Source organism: Euleptes europaea, chromosome 2 (genome assembly GCF_029931775.1).
Source record: "Euleptes europaea isolate rEulEur1 chromosome 2, rEulEur1.hap1, whole genome shotgun sequence".
Taxonomy (NCBI): domain Eukaryota; kingdom Metazoa; phylum Chordata; class Lepidosauria; order Squamata; family Sphaerodactylidae; genus Euleptes; species Euleptes europaea.
The window spans coordinates 53,137,245-53,156,958 of record NC_079313.1 but is presented as its reverse complement, the minus strand read 5'-3'; the positions used below and the strand labels follow the sequence as shown (position 1 = coordinate 53,156,958).

At 44.4% G+C, this 19,714-nt stretch overlaps 1 protein-coding gene across 2 annotated transcripts in view; it reads left to right on the top strand.

The window, feature by feature from the left end:
- Nucleotides 1-19,714, top strand: part of PRKACB (protein kinase cAMP-activated catalytic subunit beta) — a 95,280-nt gene that overhangs the window by 23,512 nt on the left and 52,054 nt on the right. Inside the window, exon 1 of one of the 2 annotated variants that reach the window (XM_056867432.1) lies at nucleotides 2,721-2,907. The exons of the other annotated variant lie outside the window; for it this stretch is intronic. Coding sequence (XP_056723410.1) covers nucleotides 2,721-2,907 — 187 coding nt within the window. Of the gene's footprint in view, nucleotides 1-2,720; nucleotides 2,908-19,714 lie in introns of those variants that run through there. 2 annotated transcript variants of the gene reach the window in all.

Sequence of the window (19,714 nt, the reverse complement as noted above, 5' to 3'; positions counted from 1 at the left end):
AAAGGACTTCTGTAGAATTTTAGAAATATGTGGTAGAGTGTTCTTTAAGAAAACTTTGTATGTTTAAACAGTCCTTGACAAACTTTCATTGGCTCATTAGTGAATAGTAACTTCACTAAGAATTGGCATTAGACACTCCCAGCTATTATTAGATAGGCAAAATACAAAACTGAATGCAGGATGAATTCAGTTTTGAATTACAGAGGATGAATTGCAGATACAGTAAAATGTTATAGAGGTGTATAGCTACAGTAATTAACATCTGCAAGGAATGGAATACCGTATATACCCGTGTATAAGCCGACCCGCGTATAAGCCGAGGTGCCTAATTTCTCCCCAAAAATGGGGAAAAATTAGGCACCCGCGTATAAGCCGAGGGTCGGCTCATAACTCCTCCCCCCCCCCGCAGGCTTACCTGACCGGCTCCTGGCGGCGAAAAGCGGCGCGGGCCCGGTGGGGGCGGCTTTCCTGCAGCCGCAGGAGGCCGCCCCCAGGCCGCTCCGGGCAGCAGAAAACGGCACGGGCCCGGCAGCCTCCCAGGCAGGCCCCGCTGGCCGCTCCCAGGCGAGCGGGGCGGGGGCGGCGGCGAGGCCTGCCTGCTCCCAGGCAGGCCCCGCAGGCCGCTCCCAGGCAAGCGGGGCGGCGGCGGCGGCGAGGCCTGCCTGCTCCCAGGCAAGCCCCGCTGGTCGCTCCCAGGCCATGGGAAGGCGAGCGGGCCGGCAGCGAAGGATGGCTGCAGTGGTAAGTTTCCCTCTTCCCTCCTCCCCCCTACCCTACCCTACCGTATTGACCCGCGTATAAGCCGAGTTGGCTTTTTTCAGCCCTTTTTTTGGGCTGAAAAACTCGGCTTATACGTGAGTATATACGGTATGCAGGATATTAACACCAATAGTGAGTTAGGCATCCCAGGTAAAGGCCTATGGGGTACATAGTCTTGAATTTACATTCAATTCTCCCTTTAACGTTCTTTGTAAGAAAACTTGAACTTTTACCTCAGGAACAGAATGCCCTGGCATTTCAAAATATTTCTCTGCTTGTTTCTTAATATTGTGATTTTTAATATCATGTTCATGTTAATTTATTGTATTGTTTATGGACTGATCTGTTTGTCCAGTGTAGAGCATAGAAGAGCAATGCTGACGTGTTATGGCATATATAGCACAGAACAGGCCTTTTTAGCAATTGCTTCCAGTCTCTGGAGCTCCCTCCCTTGGTGGTTGTCTTATAACTCCTTGCCTTTCAAAACAGAGTGAAGACTCCTTGGAGAACTATATATCAAGGCTCTATTTGTTGTTGTTGTTGTCCAGTATTTGCCATCTAGCTTTCTATTGTTTTAATTAAATGCTTAAAGAGCCAAAGTGGAGCTCCCACCATTTTAACCATTACTTGACAGATATGCAGGGGTTGGACTCTGGTGACGACCTGATAAGACCTCAAAGGTTTCTAAGCCTCATCAGGTTGTCCAGTGAGGTCCCCTGGAAATAAATACTTAAATCTTATTAAACAACTGTAAATCCAGTGTATACAGCACTCTGTCCCTCATTCAAGGACTGTTGCCAAGATGAGGCTCTTAATCGTCACTCTCCTTATTAAAATAAAAAGGGAAGATTTCTCTATTTCTCCACCCCAGCCAGTACTTCATAGGCTTACCACTGAAGAATATTCTGATTGGCCTGGTAACTTCCTGTTGACTGCCTCAAGATTCACAGTCTTCCCTCTGGTCCTGCCAAGGCACTCCTCCATCTATTCAGACTGACTCAGCCACAGGTCATCTTTCCATTTCCTAGTCTTATCTGTGCTGTTTATCCTGCCTTCTCTTCTGTGGTGAAATCTCTTCACTTTCAGTCTCTTACCTCAGTTCTTGGAAGGCCTCAACTGGCCCTTACAACATGCATCTTAAAATTATTACAAGCAGTATTTGGTTTTTTTTCTTGGTGGAGAACTCTTCACAAGGCTAAGATGGGCCTTCTCACAGAGCTACTGTTGGTGCCACTTCCCCAACAACCTATACTGGGATGAGCGGGGGGCGGGGGGATGGGACACATGTGCCTGTTACATAAAGGAGAAAAAAATGCTATCAGTTCCCTTTATAAAACCATTTTGAGTATACTAATGTTAACAAGGAAGGATAGAAAAGTATAAATATGACTGGCTCATTATAGAGAACTTAACAGGTACATCCAATATACAGGAATTGCCTTCAAGTTTCCTTAATGTGAATGGTTTTGAAGATACCCTGATCACTTTTCATCCACAATAATGGAGCTAAGTGGTCAGCAAAGTATACAAAAGTTAGACAGTTGATTATTGTTAATTATAAAGTGTGTGTGTGTGTGTATAGTATATATATGTGTGTGTGTGTGTGTGTGTACATACATGCACATTTGTTCACATGATCTGGTTTCTAATTACCCTTTGGCATTTAACAAGCGCTTTCTTGTTCTCGTCATCATTGACTTTGTTTGGGAAGAGAGGGAACAGTTAACATGCAAACAAGATAGGGTTTTTTACTAGTCACCACCCTGAGCTGATATCAAGAGGCCTTTGCTGAGAATAGCTCCTTGAAGTTTGGTTTTATATTAACAGGAAGCAGAACAGCAGTTGCGGTTTTAACACACTGCATACAGGAAGTCTGACACATGCATCGTACTTAGCTTCTGTACAGAAGTTCAGAATTTTTTTTTTTGCTTTTGTTTAATATACACCTTAAATGCACATACATGGCAGCTCACCGAGAGCTATCGAGCAGCCAGAGCACAGGGACAACTAGTGCTTTGCAGAGACTGGAAGGGTTTGCCAACAGACTTTTTCACAGGCACTCCAAGAGTTCTGCAAACGAACTGAAAGTACCTTTGGAAAATGAGTCTCCTCAGCTCTCTGAACTTACTGCACTGTGGGATAGATCAAGTAAGTGTGGGGGTTACTTAATTTGTAATGGCAAACCATAGAATGCTTCAAGCTAAATATAGGGAAAAAAACATTGACAGCTAAACTGCTGAATTAAATGGTTCAGCAGGTCGTTGAGGTCTGTAGTTTTTTAAAATCTTAAAACGCAGGCAGGTCACAGGGTGTGTATTGCTCATTGCTTCCTTTTTTTCAATCTATTAGCATTTTGCATTCTTCCCTGTTCAGTTAATGCTTGTGTTATCACAGTATACAGCAGTATCCAGAGTGATTAAACAAAAAACAATGTTAGACATCAGTAACAGTAAAAAGTGGTAGTTTTTTTCCTTGAAAGAGATGTGAGCTATACAGTCTCCCTAGGCTATTTTCTGCATTGTAACTCTTTGTAACATACAAAATGTCTTACATTAAGGAAACTTTTGTTTTCTGTTCCCATGTGAACTTAATTTACTGAAAACACTTTGAACAAATTATGGATGTAAAGCAAGAGAAAGTTCTTGGAAACAACATTTGGTTCAGAGTGTGGCAGCAAGAGTCCTGAGACTGTCAGGAGTGATAATATAATATTTATTATTGCCAGCTACAGTGACCTTGATCTGTAAAGGCCCCAAATAGCTAGGGTCCACAATACACGAAGGGCCGCCTCCAGCTACATCAACCTACCCGATTTCTGAAGGCAATGTATGCTAACTTCCTGCGGAAACTAGGTGTGTCAAAACGCAACATTGGTCAAAACCCACGAGAGGGCCTTTTTTGCTGCTATGGCCAGACTTTAGAACGTCTTCCCGTGGAGCTGAGAGTGGTGAGAAGACCTTATAGGTCTTCAGGAGCAAACTGATGATATTTTTATTCCAGATTACTATTGGACTAAATTGAGAGAAGTGGTGCTGGCCAAACTGGACTTATGCGTACTTGTCTGTTAATCGCTGTAGTTTTTAAAATATGTTTGTTGTAAAATTGTTTTTAAATGCTTTGTCAGCTCCTTCAAGGGTCCATGGAGGCTGATAAGCAGGTTATAAATACTCTGTAATAAAATAAATTCTGAAACAAGGTGCTGTCCCTTTTTATGATGAAGCCATCTGATTTTATGATTTTTTTTTTTATTGGAAGCCAGCCTCTTTTGACCAAAAAATACATACACTTAATCCAGGGTGGGTAGGCGTAGAAGTTTTTCTGCATTGATCAGGAAGTATCACATTTTTCCTGTAAGAATAAAGACTGTTAACCTTGCCAAAGGACCTGGAAGGGCATTGGAAGGGCTTTCCGAAGTCTTAGAGCCCTAAAAGAAGCTGCCTTTTAACACTAGATAATATTGAAGAGGTTGTCCTCTTCAGTGTGTTTGTGCAAAGTATATTTTCTATTTTTGGATGGAACACTGAAGTACAGAAAAGGTGCCAGCTCTTCATAACTGGCTTTCTTCCCTATTCCCATGGAGACTCTATTGATCAATAATAATATGGTTGCTTCCATTTAATTTCAGCCTGTGTAGCATTGTAGAACTCAGTTCTTTGGTCAAGTAACTGCTGAGAATTAGTACCTTATGTGTAAAATCTATTTCCTTAATCTTTAGCTGATTGCATCCAGTTCTTAAATACTTTTGTTTGGGTACAGAGTTTACCGTATATACTTGCGTATAAGCCGAGGTGCCTAATTTCACCCCAAAAATGGGGGAAAATTAGGCACCCATGTGTAAGCCGAGGGTCGGCTTATACAACCCCCGGGTCGCCCTCCTGCCCGGCCTCCCGGGCCCTCCAGGCCCACCCCGACCCCAGCGCCACCCTGGGGGGGAGGGGGAAGAGCCCCTGAACCCCCTACTTACCGGGAGAGGCGGTGATCAGCTGGCAGTGGCGGCAGTGGGCCCCCCGGCACGCAGGAGGCTGCGCCGGCCGCTCCTGGCCTGGGGGAAGGCGCGCTGGAGGCGGCCGCGGCAGCGGTAAGTTCCCCCCCTCCCTCCACCTACCGTATTGACCCGCGTATAGGCCGAGTTGGGATTTTTCAGCCCTTTTTTTGGGCTGAAAAACTCGGCCTATACGCGAGTATATACGGTAATAGGTCAACTGTTTCCACAGACTTGAGTCCTGACTTTTGCTCTGGAAACTAATAACTAGACAGTTGTAACTGTTGCACTAGTGGTATTAAGTGCAGTGGGGTAATTTGGTCAGGCCTATGAGGTTAACTGGGCAAATGCTAGCATAAATGAAATTTACGAATGAGTCCAATTCCACCCACTTTGGTTCTCAAGTCTACCATATAGCAAATGTAAATAGCATCTGCTCAAGGAGGTAGAGGTTTACTGTAGTGTTGTAACTTTTTATTAGTGAAGAGATTAACTGGGCAAATGCTGGCATAAATGAAATTTATGAGTTCCACCCACTTTGGTCCACAAATCTACCATACAGCAAATGTAAATAGCATCTGCTCAAGGGGGTAGCAGTTTGCTGTAGTGTAGGTACATATGTAACTTTCTATTAGTGAAGAGACTATATGTACCTACACCTATGCTAAATCTCCATTTGCCCGTTACAATGCTTAAACAAGAAATTAAATATGGTTAAAATTCCCCAAATGAAATTGAAAAATACACAGCAGGAAATGGAGGCTGGATTACAATCTCTGTTAATGATTGGTGCTTACAGGTCTCTTACTTCTGCTCCATACCTCAAAGGAATGTGTTTTAAACTCAGTTTATTGAGGACTGTTGTCCTTACTAGTTCATTTTGTAAGCATGTGTGAGAGATCCCCCTCTCTGAGTTTGCTTCTCCAAATCAGTTGCTCAGACGTTGATACAGAAACAATCAATTTATTGAAGCCTTCAGGAGATGAGACAGGCACAGGTAGAAAGTTGCAAGTGAGGGGCTATACGGGTTTACAGAATATATTGACTCCAGGGCACTGGGGCACTGGGGTTCACACTTATTGTTATGGGAAGTTACAAGCTTGGCATAATACAAAACATCAGACGGATCCCAGGAAGTCTGGTGCGGCTATCACACTTCCAAGGCCGCATCGGCCTGAGGGAGTACTGGCAGGAAGAACAGCGGGGGGGGGGAAGATACATGGGCCATCAGGCCTGGCGCCTGAGACCAGAAGGTGTGAACTGCTTTTACGAGTACACTGATAACACAGCAGGTGATGGAAAGCAGAGACACAAAGACAGAGACCCTCACAGCATGTGTACTAGTTCATTTTGTAAGCACATGTTCAGGGATGTGATAGGAGGGATTTTTGCCACCAATTCTAATTTTTCAAGGATAATTAAGGTTTATAGTGATATTCGCTTTGGGGCATGTCCTGAAGTGTTTGAATTAAAATTGAGAAATATTTTGTTGATATTGTCAAACTGTGCCCCAGTTTATGCATAAACCTTTTCCTCTGTATTAAGGCACACTTCCTTGCATGACCTGTTTGACAAGAAAATGTTCGCTGCTTAAACATAGTGAACAAGATAGTATGTCAGAATACATTATAAAATAACTATTATGCATGAAGATTGCATGTAGCATTGCTACCAACATGTGAGAATCATTGGTAAATTTTAAATGAAATTTAAACAGCGCACAGCCTCATGGCAGCAGTTCACATATTTATCTTGTGGATAACATTGTGGAAGAAATGTTCATTTTATCTTACACGGAAATTTTATTTGGTTTATTTGAAAACTTGTATCCCATCTTATCCTGTATTCTGGATGGTTTACCCAAGGCAACTTCCATAATATGCACAAGCAGGGGACCTGCAAAGACTTGTGGGAGGCATCTCATTATCTTCTCCCCCACTTTCCCTTTTTCTGAAAACCCCAATAGCCTCCCCCCTCTTCCTGCTTCCTTCTCTCCTTCTCACTTACCTTTATCTGCCCCTTGTCTACTTCTCCTTCTCTCCCTGGGCAAAATTTGGCCCAGCTGCATAGTACTATCCAGGATGGGCCAAGTTGTACTGTGGGGAACCTGCAAGGAGGCACCCGCAGAAAGCCCTGTTCAGATGAGCAAAGCTGATGTGGTGGAGCAGAGGGGGAGAGATGATCTCGCAGATATGACAGTCCAAGGCCATGAAGGGCTTTGCATGTGATAGCCAATACTTTAAATTGGGCCCAGTAACAGATGGGCAGCCAGTGGAATAACTGCAGAATGGGAGTTATTCCACTGTAATATGTACAGTAAGGGAAAAAAGTATTTGTTCACCTGCTGAATTTGCCTGTTTGCCCTCTGACGAAGAAAGGACCAGTCCATAATTTTAATGGTAGGTCTATTGTAGCTGTAGCTGTGAGAGACAGAATAACAACAGGAAAACCCCCAGAAACCCAGAAGACAAAAGTCAGAGATTGATGTGCATTATAATGAGTGAAATAAGTATTTGATCCCTTTGCAAAAGATGACTTAGTACTTGGTGGCAAAACCCTTGTTGGCAATTACAGAGGTCAGAGGTTTCTTGTAGGTGGCCACCAGGTTTGCACACATCTCAGGAGGTATTTTGTCCCACTCCTCTTTGCAGATCCTCTCCAAGTCAGTAAGATTTCTAGGCTGATGTGTAGCTACTCGAACCTTCAGCTCCCTCCACAGATTTTCAATGGGATTAAGGTCTGGAGACTGGCTAGGCCACTCCAGGAACTTAATGTGCTTCTTCTTGAGCCACTCCTTTGTTGCCTTGGCCGTGTGTTTTGGGTCATTGTCGTGCTGGAATACCCATCTTCAACCCATTTTCAATGCCCTGGCTGAGGGAAGGAGGTGCTCACCCAAGATTTGACGATACATGGTCCCGTCCATCGTCCCTTCGATGCAGTGAAGGTGTCCTGTCCCCTTAGCAGAAAAACACCCCCAAAGCATAATATGTCCCCCTCCATGTTTGACGGTGTTCTTGGGGTCGTTTGATGGTGTTCTTGGGGTCGTAGGCAGCATTCCTCCGCCTCCGAACACGGCGAGTTGAGTTGATGCCAAATAGCTCGATTTTGGTCTCATGTGACCACGACACTTTCACCCAGTTTTCCTCTGGGTCATTCAGATGTGCATTGGCAAACTGCAGACGGGCCTGTACATGTGCTGTCTTGAGCAAGGGGACCTTGCGGGCTCTGCAAGATCTCAATCCTTCACGACGTAGTGTGTTACCAACTGTTTTCATGGTGACTATGGTCCCAGCTGCCCTGAGATCATTGACAAGTTCCCCCCGTGTAGTTCTGGGCTGCTTCATCACCGTTCTCATGATCATTGCAACTCCACGAGATGAGATCTTGCATGGAGCCCCAGACCGAGGGGGGTTGACAGTTATTTTGTGTTTCTTCCATTTGCGAATTATTGCACCAACTGTTGTCACCTTCTCACCAAGCTGCTTGGCAATAGTCTTGTAGCCCAGTCCAGCCTTGTGCAGGTCTACAATCTTGTCCCTGACATCCTTGGACAGCTCTTTGATCTTGGTCATGGTGGCTAGTTTGGAATCTGATGGATTGATTGCTTCTGTTGACAGGTGTCTTTTGTACAGGTACTGTAACGAGCTGGGATTACAGGTAAGACCTCTCCTTTACAGCAGGTGCTTCTAATCTCAGCTTGTTACATACAGTGAAGGTACCAGGTAGCCTGACTTCTGGCTGGTTGATAGGGGATCGAATCTGGCTGGTTGATAGGGGATCAAATCTGGCTGGTTGATAGGGGATCAAATACTTATTTCACTCATTATAATGCACCTCAATCTCTGACTTTTGTCTTCTGGGTTTCTGGGGGTTTTTCTTGTTGTTATTCTGTCTCTCACAGCTACAATAGACCTACCATTAAAATTATGGACTGGTCATTTCTTCGTCAGAGGGCAAACGGGCAAATTTAGCAGGGGATCAAATACTTTTTTCCCTCACTGTATGTGCCGCCTAGCTTCTGATAATAGCCAAGCCACAGCATTCTGTACCAACTGGAATTTCCAAATTGATTTTGAAGGAAGACCAATGTACAGTGCATTATAGTAGTCAATGTCACCATGGTATGGATCCAGGGGCCAGATCAGCCGTATCAAGGTAAGGGGCCTTTTTTCATGCTAGGCCGAGTTGAAATAAAGCCTTTTTTGCAACTGCATTAACTTGCTTCTCCAGCAATAATGTTGAGTCCAGTATAACTCTGAGGCTCTTTACTGAGTTGGCAAGTGCCTCAACAAGATGGTATGATCTACTGTTTCAAAGGCAGCAGATAAATCCAGTAGGAGGAGCAAGAAGGCCTGATCTTTAAATATAGACGGAGGTCTTCAACTAAAGCCAGCAGAGCCGTCTCTGTCCCATAGCCTGGTTTAAAACCAGACTGTAAAGCAGGGGTGGGAAACCATTTTTTCCGCCAAGGGCCATTTGGATATTTATAACATCATTCGCGGGCCATACAAAATTATCAACTTAAAAATTAGCTGACCAAGCCCCAAACAGACAGCGGCCCCAGATGACCCCCCCCCGGTGCGGGCCCGGGTGAGAAAGGGTTAACACAGTTTCTTGGGCGGTCCTAGCAGCTCCATAGCTAACAACTCTTCTGCAGAGGGGGGGGGGGGAAGAAAGGTTCCTTTTCGGCAATTACTTTGCCCAGGAATGACAGATTAGATTAGAGTCAGGGAGATAATTAGCTACATCATTTTTTCTGTAGGGATGGTTTTTTTAAAGTAATGGATGGATGCCTTTGAGTGGTCCTTTGAGGGAAGGTACTCTGAGTGAGTGATTTATAATAGATACTAAGGAGTCGATGTGGTCTTTGCATTATTTTAGAAGGCCTTCATAGATCCCAGGAGCTTGTCAACATCCATCATGGAAACTGGGTCAAAGTGATCCATAAATAGAGCAGGCGGTGTATTAGGCATTAGGTTCTTCTAGTGGACCTATGTTACAGTCAACACATGTTCTTGATACTTTTGCAAAGGTTTTTGCTGATAAAATATCACAACTAATTGTCTGGTCTGGGTACAATGAAGGCTCAGTTTTAGGAGTCAGTGGATGCCATGTTACCTCAAACAATTGGGATGGTCGTGAAGTAGCTAATACAATAGTAGCAGAGTGGTAACATTTCTTAGCTGCCATCACCACCACTTCATAGGTCTTACATTGACCTCTATAATGTGATCTGTCAGATTCAGTACAAGTTATTAGAACCTTGGATGAGTCTGTGAGAAGCAAGTAAGGCTGAGGGAATTCTAATAGATTCCTTTTAATATACATCTGGGTGGCAGTTTTATCCTGCATAGACTTTTTCTTCCAGTATGTGGAGACTGTTGAAACACAGCTGAGACACTTTCTGTGGGAAGTGTGAGGAGGGACCGCTGTTTCGTTTGCAGTGGTGATTATAGGAGATAAAATATTTCACATGATTTTGTTATGGAAGTAATTTATCAGATAATTTTGTTTTATTAATCATTCTAATGAAGTATAAATGTGCATATTGTTAAAAGAAACTCCTGATTACTGTACTTCCATACCTGTCTGAATCCACTGCATGTTTAACATGTCTAAGATCATTTAAAAACATTGCACTTCATTGACAGTGTGAGTTAAAAGGGTTCTCCCCAAGGAGGATTAGGGCTAAAAGCTTTTGTTGAATTGTTTGTTCTATTAGTGATTTAAAACCATTGTAAGGCAGAAATACTGAACCAGCTGTTACAGGACATTTTCAGGCACTGCACTTTATCAAATATTTAATCAAGTACGGATTTGCATATAGAGGGTTTGTTGCTGAAGGATATTGCTGATTATCGTACCTTATTGACTGTTATATTAAACTGTATGTAGAGAATTTGTAATTCTTAAAGGATATTAGATGCTCATGACTTCGCTGCTACTAGAAAGATAATTAGTCAATTGTATTTTAATCATTGGAGTTAATTGAAAATTGATATTAGTTTTAAAAAATTCTGAAGAACCAATTAACAATAATAAGGAAAGCGCATCAAATAAATTTAAGATTCAATTCATTGGAATTTCACTAGTAGGATTTAAAATCTGGTTGTCCATTATAGGAAGAAGGATGATTTGCTAAAGTGGATATGTTAAATATAGAAAGATGTAAATGCAGATTGATGTTCAGTCTAATTCAGGACACAAGAGAACAGCTTGCCTTGTTCTTTTATGTGTTTTAAATGCCGTCCAGTAATTTTTGACTTATGGCAACCCAGTGAATGAATGAGTCTTATTGTTAACAGCCTTGCTCAAGTCTTGCAAACTGAGGGTCGTGGCTTCCTTGATTGAGTCAATCCATTTTATGTTGGGTCGTCCTCATTTCTTGCTGCCTTCAACTTTTCTTGGTTTTTTTCAGTGCAAAGTGAACTTTCACTCGTGTTAAAGGGCAATACAGTGCTGTGCTGAACAGTTACACCCTTCTAAGGCCATTGACTTCAGTGGACTGTAATTCTTTTGGGGGTTGCATTGTTAGTGTTGGAAAAGCTCAATTATTGGGGATTATTTAAGGATTACTTGTTCTCCAAAACAACAGTTAGAGTTACATTAAATGATTTTGCCTCAGAAATCTTTGTATTGTGAAAGGAATTCAGCAAGGATGGCCACTGTCATTGCTCTTATTTCTATTATTTATTGAACCCTTTGGAGTGGTATCTGTTGTGTCTTATTCCACCCTTCTAGCAGAAGCTAAAGGTGGTGCACATAGTTTTCTCCTCCTACAACTGGGCTTGCTGGTACATCTGAGCCAGTTCTTTGTCTTTACATTTCCAAGCCATAACAACAGTTTGTTTCTATGTAAGCAAACAAAACACTGGCAGGTTTGATTTCTTTTGCTACAGATTTAATCAGGGAGGCCACTTCTAGGGTTTTATTTATTTTTTTAAATGCTCTGTCACTCAGCTCTATGCATGAGTGCTTTGAAGTATCCCCGAGTTCTGAGGGACTTGCTTCCTTGAAAAGCAGTTTAGAACGGCAGCTTTTAAGTGAGTTATTCATGCCAGAGTTATTCGTATTTGGTAAGGCTAGCAAACTGTCTATCTTTAAACTGTTTTAAAAGCTTTAAAATGTTCTTGTGTGTTCAAGAGTTGAAAAGTTTAATTCCATATCAACGGTTACTGAAATGGCAACGGGGCTGGTGGGGAGACAAAATGCCATTCTATTTTGCTGTACCAACTTAAAAGTCTAACAGCCCATTCCTAAAAATTGGGCCGAAAGTCTTCCGAAGGCCGCGGGACCGCACCTCCCCCCTCCACTGGCGCGGCCTCTCCGTTGCACAGGCCACAGCATAGAGAGGCCACGCCAGCACAGGGGGGCGTTCCAGGGGGAGGAGCCACCGGGTAGGCAACTTCCTATCCCGTTTCCTATCCCGCTTTTAGCAGGCGCAGCCTCGCTGTTCCCTATGGGGCAAAAGGCCCCAGTAAAACAAAACAAAAAAGCTGCGAAACGGCTTTTTTGTTTGTTTTACGGCGTGCGCAATTCGGCTTAGGAAGAGGTGCCACTGCGCCTCTTCCCCGCCGACTCCGCAGACCGCAATTTCAGGAATGGGCTGTAAGAAGCTTGGCGAGCCTGAAACTGAGTACTAGCAGGCTGTTTCCCACCAGAAGAGACAGGAAATGAAGTTTAGTCCTGCCTCCCCAGAGAGCAATTGAAAACACCCGCAGCTTCCAAGATCCCCTTCGCCTCAGATTAGGAGCCCTCACAGTAAGTAGACAAGGCTGAATTCTGTGATGTTTTAGGTTTTGTCATGATTTAAGTTGTAATTGCCTCAGGACAGTTTCCAGGAGAGGTGGCGTAGAAAATTTCAGAATAAATAAGCTATTTTCTTTACAGTGCACTATAATACATCACACTGTATTATGTTTTTAATCTGTTAGCAGCCTTGGTGGCCCTGATGAGGGCAGAAAGGTTGGGTATAAATTTTGTTAATAAATAAATTTTACTATGATGTACGGTCCTAGATTATTATGACAGACTCTAATCTGGTGAACTGGGTTGGTTTCCCCACTCCTACACATGAAGCCAGCTGGGTGACCTTGGGCTAGTCATAGTTCTCTTAGAGCTCTCTCAGCCTCACCTACCTCGCCAGGTGTCTGTTGTGGGGAGAGGAAGGGAAGGCGATGGTAAGCTGGTTTGATTCTCCTTAAAAGGTAGAGAAATCGGCATATAGAAACCAACTCTTCTTCTGTTTATCTGAACATGGAATACACAGAAGCTTATGTCCATCAGTTTTAGAGAAGTAGGGTCCCCATGCAGCATTCCTCAGTTCACAAAGCCTAGTAATATGCTTGCTGGATTGATGCCTAATTTAAGCTCTTTCCCACAGGCATCAAATTTAGGTTGTCTAGTTAGAACATAAGAACGGCCCTGCTGGATCATACCAAGGCGCATCAAGTCCAGCAGTCTGTTCACACAGTGGCCAACCAGGTGCCTCTAGGAAGCCACAAACAAGGCGACTGCAGCAGCTCCATCCTGCCTGTGTTCCACCGCACCCAAAATAATAGGCATGCTCCTCTGATACTAGAGAGAATAGGTATGCAGCATGACTAGTATCCATTCTAACTAATAGCCATGAATACCCCTTTCCTCCATGAATATGTCCACTCCCCTCTAAAAGCCCTCCAAGCTGGCAGCCATCACCACATCCTGGGGCAGGGAGTTCCCCAATTTAACTATGCGTTGTGTGAAAAAATACTTCCTTTTATCTGTTTTGAATCTCTCACCCTCCAGCTTTAGCAGATGACCCCGTGTTCTAGTATTATGGCAGAGGGAGAAAAACCTCTCCCTGTCCACGCTCTCCAAACCATGCATAATTTTATAGACCTCTATCATGTCTCCCCTCAGCCGCCTTCTTTCCAAGCTAAACAGCCCTAAGCATCTTAACCGCTCCTCATAGGACAGTTGCTCTAGTCCCCTAATCATTTTGGTTGCTCTTTTCTGCACCTTCTGAAGCTCTGTAATATCCTTTTTTAGGTGTGGTGACCAGAACTGTACACAGTATTCCAAGTGTAGTCTCACGATAGATTTGTACAAGGGCAGTATGATATCAGCAGTTTTATTCTTTATTCCTCGTCTAATTATGGCCAGCATGGAATTTGCATTTGTTACAGCAGCCGCACACTGGGTTGACAACTTCATTGAGCTATCCACTACCACCCCAAGATCCCTTTGTTGGTCTGTCGCTGCCAGCACAGATCCTATCAAGTGTATATGTGAAGTTGGGATTTTTTGCCCCAATATGCATCACTTTACACTTACATTGAATTTCATTTGCCATTTTAATGCCCATTCTTCCAGTATGTGCAGATCCTTTTGGAGCTCTTCACAGTCCAATTTTGTTTTAACCACCCTAAATAATTTGGTGTCATCTGCAAACTTGGCTACTTCACTGTTTAACCCCAACTCCAGGTCATTGATGAACAGGTTGAAAAGCACCGGTCCCAACACAGATCCCTGAGGCACCCCACTGCTCACATCCCACCATTGGGAGAACTGACCATTGATTCCTACTCTCTGCTTCCTTTTTTCAGCCAGCTCTCAATCCATAAGAGGACTTGTCCTCTTATCCCATGACTATGAAGTTTGCTTAGCAGTCTTTGGTGGGGGACTTTGTCAAAAGCTTTTTGGAAATCCAAATACACAATGTCCACAGGCTCATTCCTGTCCACATGCTTATTGACGCTTTCAAAAAACTCTAATAGGTTAGTGAGACAGGACCTATCCTTACAGAAGCCATGTTGGGTTTTGCCCAGCAGCCCTTGCCCTTCTATATGCTTGACAATTCTATCTTTAATAATGCTTTCCACCAGTTTACCCTGAACAGACGTTAAGCTAACTGGCCTGTAATTTCCTGGGGGGGGGGGGGCGGAACCTTTTTTATAAATGGGTGTTACATTGACCATTCTCCAGTCCTCTGGTACAGAGGCTGATCGATGGGACATATTACATATCTTTGTTAGAAGTTCAGCAATTTCCTATTTGAGTTCTTGAAGAACTCTAGGATGAATACCGTCTGGTCCCTGTGACTTGTTAGTTTGCAGTTTGTCTAGACGTTCTAGGACTTCCTGCCTTGTTACCACTATTTGCCTTAGTTCCTCATTTTCCCCTCTCCAAAATCTCTGTTCAGGAGAAGGAATCTTCCCTGTATCGTCAACAGCGAAGACAGATGAGAAGAATTCATTTAGTTTTTCAGTAATCACTTTATCCTCCCTTAGAGTTCCTTTACTCCCATTGTCATCCAATGGTCCAACCGCTTCCCTAGCTGGTTTCCTACTCCTAATATACTTAAATAATTTCTTATTATTTGTTTTGATGTGTTTAGCAATATGCCCCTCAAAATCTTTTTTTGCATCTCTAATTATTTGCTTGCATTTCCTTTGTGCAAGCTTGTGTTTGCTTCTGTTCGCCTTTGGTGCCAACATGCACCACAACCACTAGCTCCTCCCCAGCGCTATCTATCAGACTACTTATGTGACGGGTAATGTCCGCAACCTTCGCACCAGGCAGGCAAGTCACCATGCGGTCCATACACCCACCAGAAACCCAGCTATCTACATTTCAAGGATTGAATCCTCCACTACAAGAAGCCCCCCTCCCCTCTGAGGCATATCCTCAGTACTAGAGGATATCTGTTCATCCACCAAGGAAGAGGTCCCTTCTAAGGTACCACATCCCCCTACCTCAGTGAGATGGCCTCCTTCCCCAAGGGCTCCATCAGCCATGACTGGCAGGTTGCCGTCACTTTGGGACTGGGATGTGACTATTCTCAGCTCAGAGGGACAAAGGGCATCTTCAGAATGGGTGTTTCCTTTTTCCTCTTAGCTTGGGAGGCAGGAGTTAATATTTAAATTTTTTGTCCTTGACTACCGAGGGTAAACGCCCCCTGAAGCCAGTTCTACTTCCTGCCTTATCGGGAGAGCAGCCCTTAAGCAGCTCTCAGCTAATAGGAAATTAGAAAAAATTTCACTTCTACTGTCCTTCTGTACTAACTATTTCTATCCTCTACACTTCATCTCTAACCTCACTACTATACCCTTCTATTTCCTTTATAACTTTAGAAGGCTAATTGGCTGGAAATACTTCTTCCCGCCAAAACAAGATGGCGGATCGGCAAGAAGACGATTACATCGCCTCAGCCGATTTGGACCCTAGTCTCTTAAGAGCCATCCCGGGTCCTAATGAACCTGTTGACTCGGGGGTTATAAATAAAAAGAAATCCAGCACAGGCGGCGGAGGCGGCGGCAAGCGTAAAAAGGTCAGCTCGACCGGGGGCAAGCGCGCAAAACGCCTCTTAGACGCCGCCCGTTTCTCAGGTGCGCCAAAAGCAAGCGGACGAGTCCCTGCAACAGCTAGTGCCACGGAGAACACAGCGGCATTTGCCGCTCCTCCGGTACGTCAATCTCAGATGGAAACACAGCAGGCTGGCGGCTCGCCTTTGCCTTACAACGCTCCGTCCTCAGGCGGCTCGCCTTTAGTTCAAGGACGTGAAGCGGCAGCGGAGACATCGGCTACCGGTAGGATCCCCCCCCCCATTTCAAGATGGCGGGCTAGCGTTCCTAAAAGCGGAACTTTCTACTCTCATTAAAGACGCCTTCATTGATGGCCTGAGAGCAGCCCAACCCCCTCCTTCACCAATTCATACCCAGTCCTCCTCAGGAAGGGAAAATCAGACCGTGCAAGACTATACGTCCTTAGGCGCCCGCCCAAAACAAACAGGTGCTGGCAATACTCACCTTGGTGGCGGCAAGTGGCCCACTAAAGCGGCCCTAAAAGACACCTCGGGCCAACAGGCGATGCAGGGGGAGGAGGGAGATGAATCTATGTCCTCTAGCAATGAGAAATCTGAAAAAGAGGAAGGCGAATTCAGTTCAGATGGCGAAGACATAATAGAACAACCAAAACAAGCCAGAGTCTTTAATGCTGAGGAATTCCCTCTACTATTATCTAAGACCCTGGCAGCCCTAGACCTTTCAGAGGATACTGACACAGCAAACACTCAAAGAAAAAAGGGAATGAAGGAATTCTTTCATATGCATGACATCCCAGACAAAGTAATTCCTGTACCTGAATATTTCATATCCCTCATTAAAACGGAATGGGAAAAGCCAATGACCTCTAAGCAGTTCCCAATAACATCAAAAAAGTTCTATAACTTAGACCAGGCTACTTCTGAATTGCTCAAGGTGCCCCCAGTGGAGGCTCCTGTTACTACATTGCATACCTGTGACATAGTCACTGAGGAGGGACAGACATTAATCAGAGATCCCGCTGATCGAAAGGCTGAATTGGCATGCAAAAAATCTCATGAGGCCTCTGTTTTAGCAATTAAGTCTTCGGTTACATCTGCCCTTGTTTCAAGGGCAGCAATAATATGGGCCAGAAAATTGTTTCAGATTATTCCTCAAGAGGAAAAACAGGCCTGTGAAGGTGTCTCTAGGATCCTAAGAGCTGTATCCTTCCTGGCTGACTCCACTTTAGACACCATGACCTATGCTGCTAGAGCCCTTGCTACTTCAGCAGCGGCTAGAAGAGCCCTGTGGCTGCGGCCTTGGACGGTGGAGCACAGATCAAAATCAGTTTTGATGGGTTTCCCTTATCAGGGAAAGCGTCTATTTGGGGACAAATTAGATACTATTCTAGTTGAAACTAAAGACAAAAAGCAAGCCTTACCCAAGTCTCTTCACAAAGATTTTAAAAGTTCCACCAGTTCTAATTCCTTTCAATCATACCATACTCTTCAAAGATTCAGGCATGACCAACGCAGAGGCCAATGGGGACAAAATAACCAGTGGAGACAAAATCGTAATTCCTTTCGGAGGGGAGGTAGATTCAATAGAAGTTCCAAATTCCCCTCCTTTCAAAGTGACAAGGGAAATAAACCCGGCCAACAATCTAAACAGTGACGCCAAAATACAGCCTGTAGGGGGCAGGCTCAACCTTTTCAAACCGCAGTGGTTGACCCCCAATGTAGACCTGTGGGTACAAAACATAATCACCCTGGGGTATCAAATAGAGTTTTCTCACATACCCGCAGACAAGTTTCAGATATCCCCGACATCCAGGAACAAAGAAAAAATCCTCAGAACTTCAGAAGCAATACAACATCTACTAGATATCAAAGCGAGAGAGACAGTACCACCATCGGAACGCTCATTGGGAATCTATTCAATATTCTTTACCGTTCCCAAAAGGGATGGGGGATGGCGCGCCATCCTAGACCTGAAGTTCTTGAACAGATTCATTCCACTGAAGCGTTTCAGAATGGAGACACTGAGATCAGTCTCAGAGGCACTGAGGCCAATGGACTTCCTAACGTCCATAGATCTCACAGAGGCGTACCTTCATATCCTCATCTATCCACAACACCGTCGTTTTCTAAGGTTTTTCTACCAAGGAATGCATTTCCAGTTCAGGGCCCTCCCCTTCGGGTTAACATCCGCCCCAAGGGTATTCACCAAAGTACTGGTTACTTTGGTGGCAGATCTGCGCAAGGAGGGCATACGCATTCATCCCTACCTAGACGACATACTAATATGCGCAGATTCAATGCAACAAAGTCTGCACCACACGGATCAGGTACTGAAAAAATTGACAAGGCACGGCTTTTTAGTCAATTACAAAAAGAGCAAGCTCACCCCTACTCAACGACTACAACACCTAGGAGTAGTCGTAGATACACAGCAGAACAAACTGTTCTTGACGGAGGAGAAGATCACCCTCATATCCTCGCTGGCCAAAGCAGTTCACAACTCCCGGTCATACAAACTCATGTCCCTTGCAAAACTACAAGGGCACATGGTAGCTTGCATCCCAACCATACAATGGGCTCGCCTACATTCACGACCACTTCAGTGGCTGCTCAGACCATATCAAAGAGACATTCAAAAGAAAAGAGTCACAAACATTCTGCTTCACAAAGCAGTCAAACACAGTCTTCTTTGGTGGTCACAAAGAAACAACCTCTCAAAGGGTCTTCGATTCATTTACCCAGTACCAGAGCAAATTTACACGGACGCGTGCACAACCGGGTGGGGAGCAACCTTTCACGAACATGTAGTCCAAGGCAATTGGAGCCCCCAAGAACAAAAATTACACATAAACGCGTTAGAAATCAGAGCTATTTTCAGAGCCCTTCAAAGCTTCACAACCTTGATCAGAGGAAAGGACATATTAATAAGAACGGACAATGTGGCCGCAAAGGCACATTTAAACAAGCAAGGGGGGTCACGTTCATCAAACCTTCACAGGGAAGCACTAAAGATACTAAATTGGGCAGAGTCAAACCTGGCATCACTCCAGGCAGAACACATTCAGGGAGCCAAGAATGTTCAAGCAGATTGGCTCAGCAGGCAATCCATCAACGAGGCGGAATGGTCTCTTCACCCAGAAGTATTTCTGAACCTCACACAACGCTTCGGGACCCCACAGATAGACCTATTTGCCTCCAAGTCCAACCACCAACTGCCCCGATACTACACCAGATTCAAACAGCACGGGGCGGAACAGACGGATGCACTAACTGCTCCATGGCCCACGGGAATGCTATATGCGTTCCCTCCACTACCTCTCATACCAAGAGTCCTGAGGAGAATAAAAGCATCAAACGCACACGTCTTGTTCATAGCCCCTTATTGGCCCAGGAGGCCGTGGTTCCCGACCTTAATTCAAATGTCCAACAACCACTTCTGGAGACTTCCAGACAGGCAGGACCTCCTGATACAGGGCCCAATTTGCCATCCAAATCCAGGATGGTACAAAATGACCGTATGGGTATTGAACGGAGGAGACTGTTCAACTTAGGTTATACGGAAGAGATAGTCAACATTATTCAGGCAGCACGCAAACCCTCAACTCAAAGACTCTATAATTCTACATGGAAGGCCTTCACTAGGTGGTGCAGACGTAAAGGCATTAACC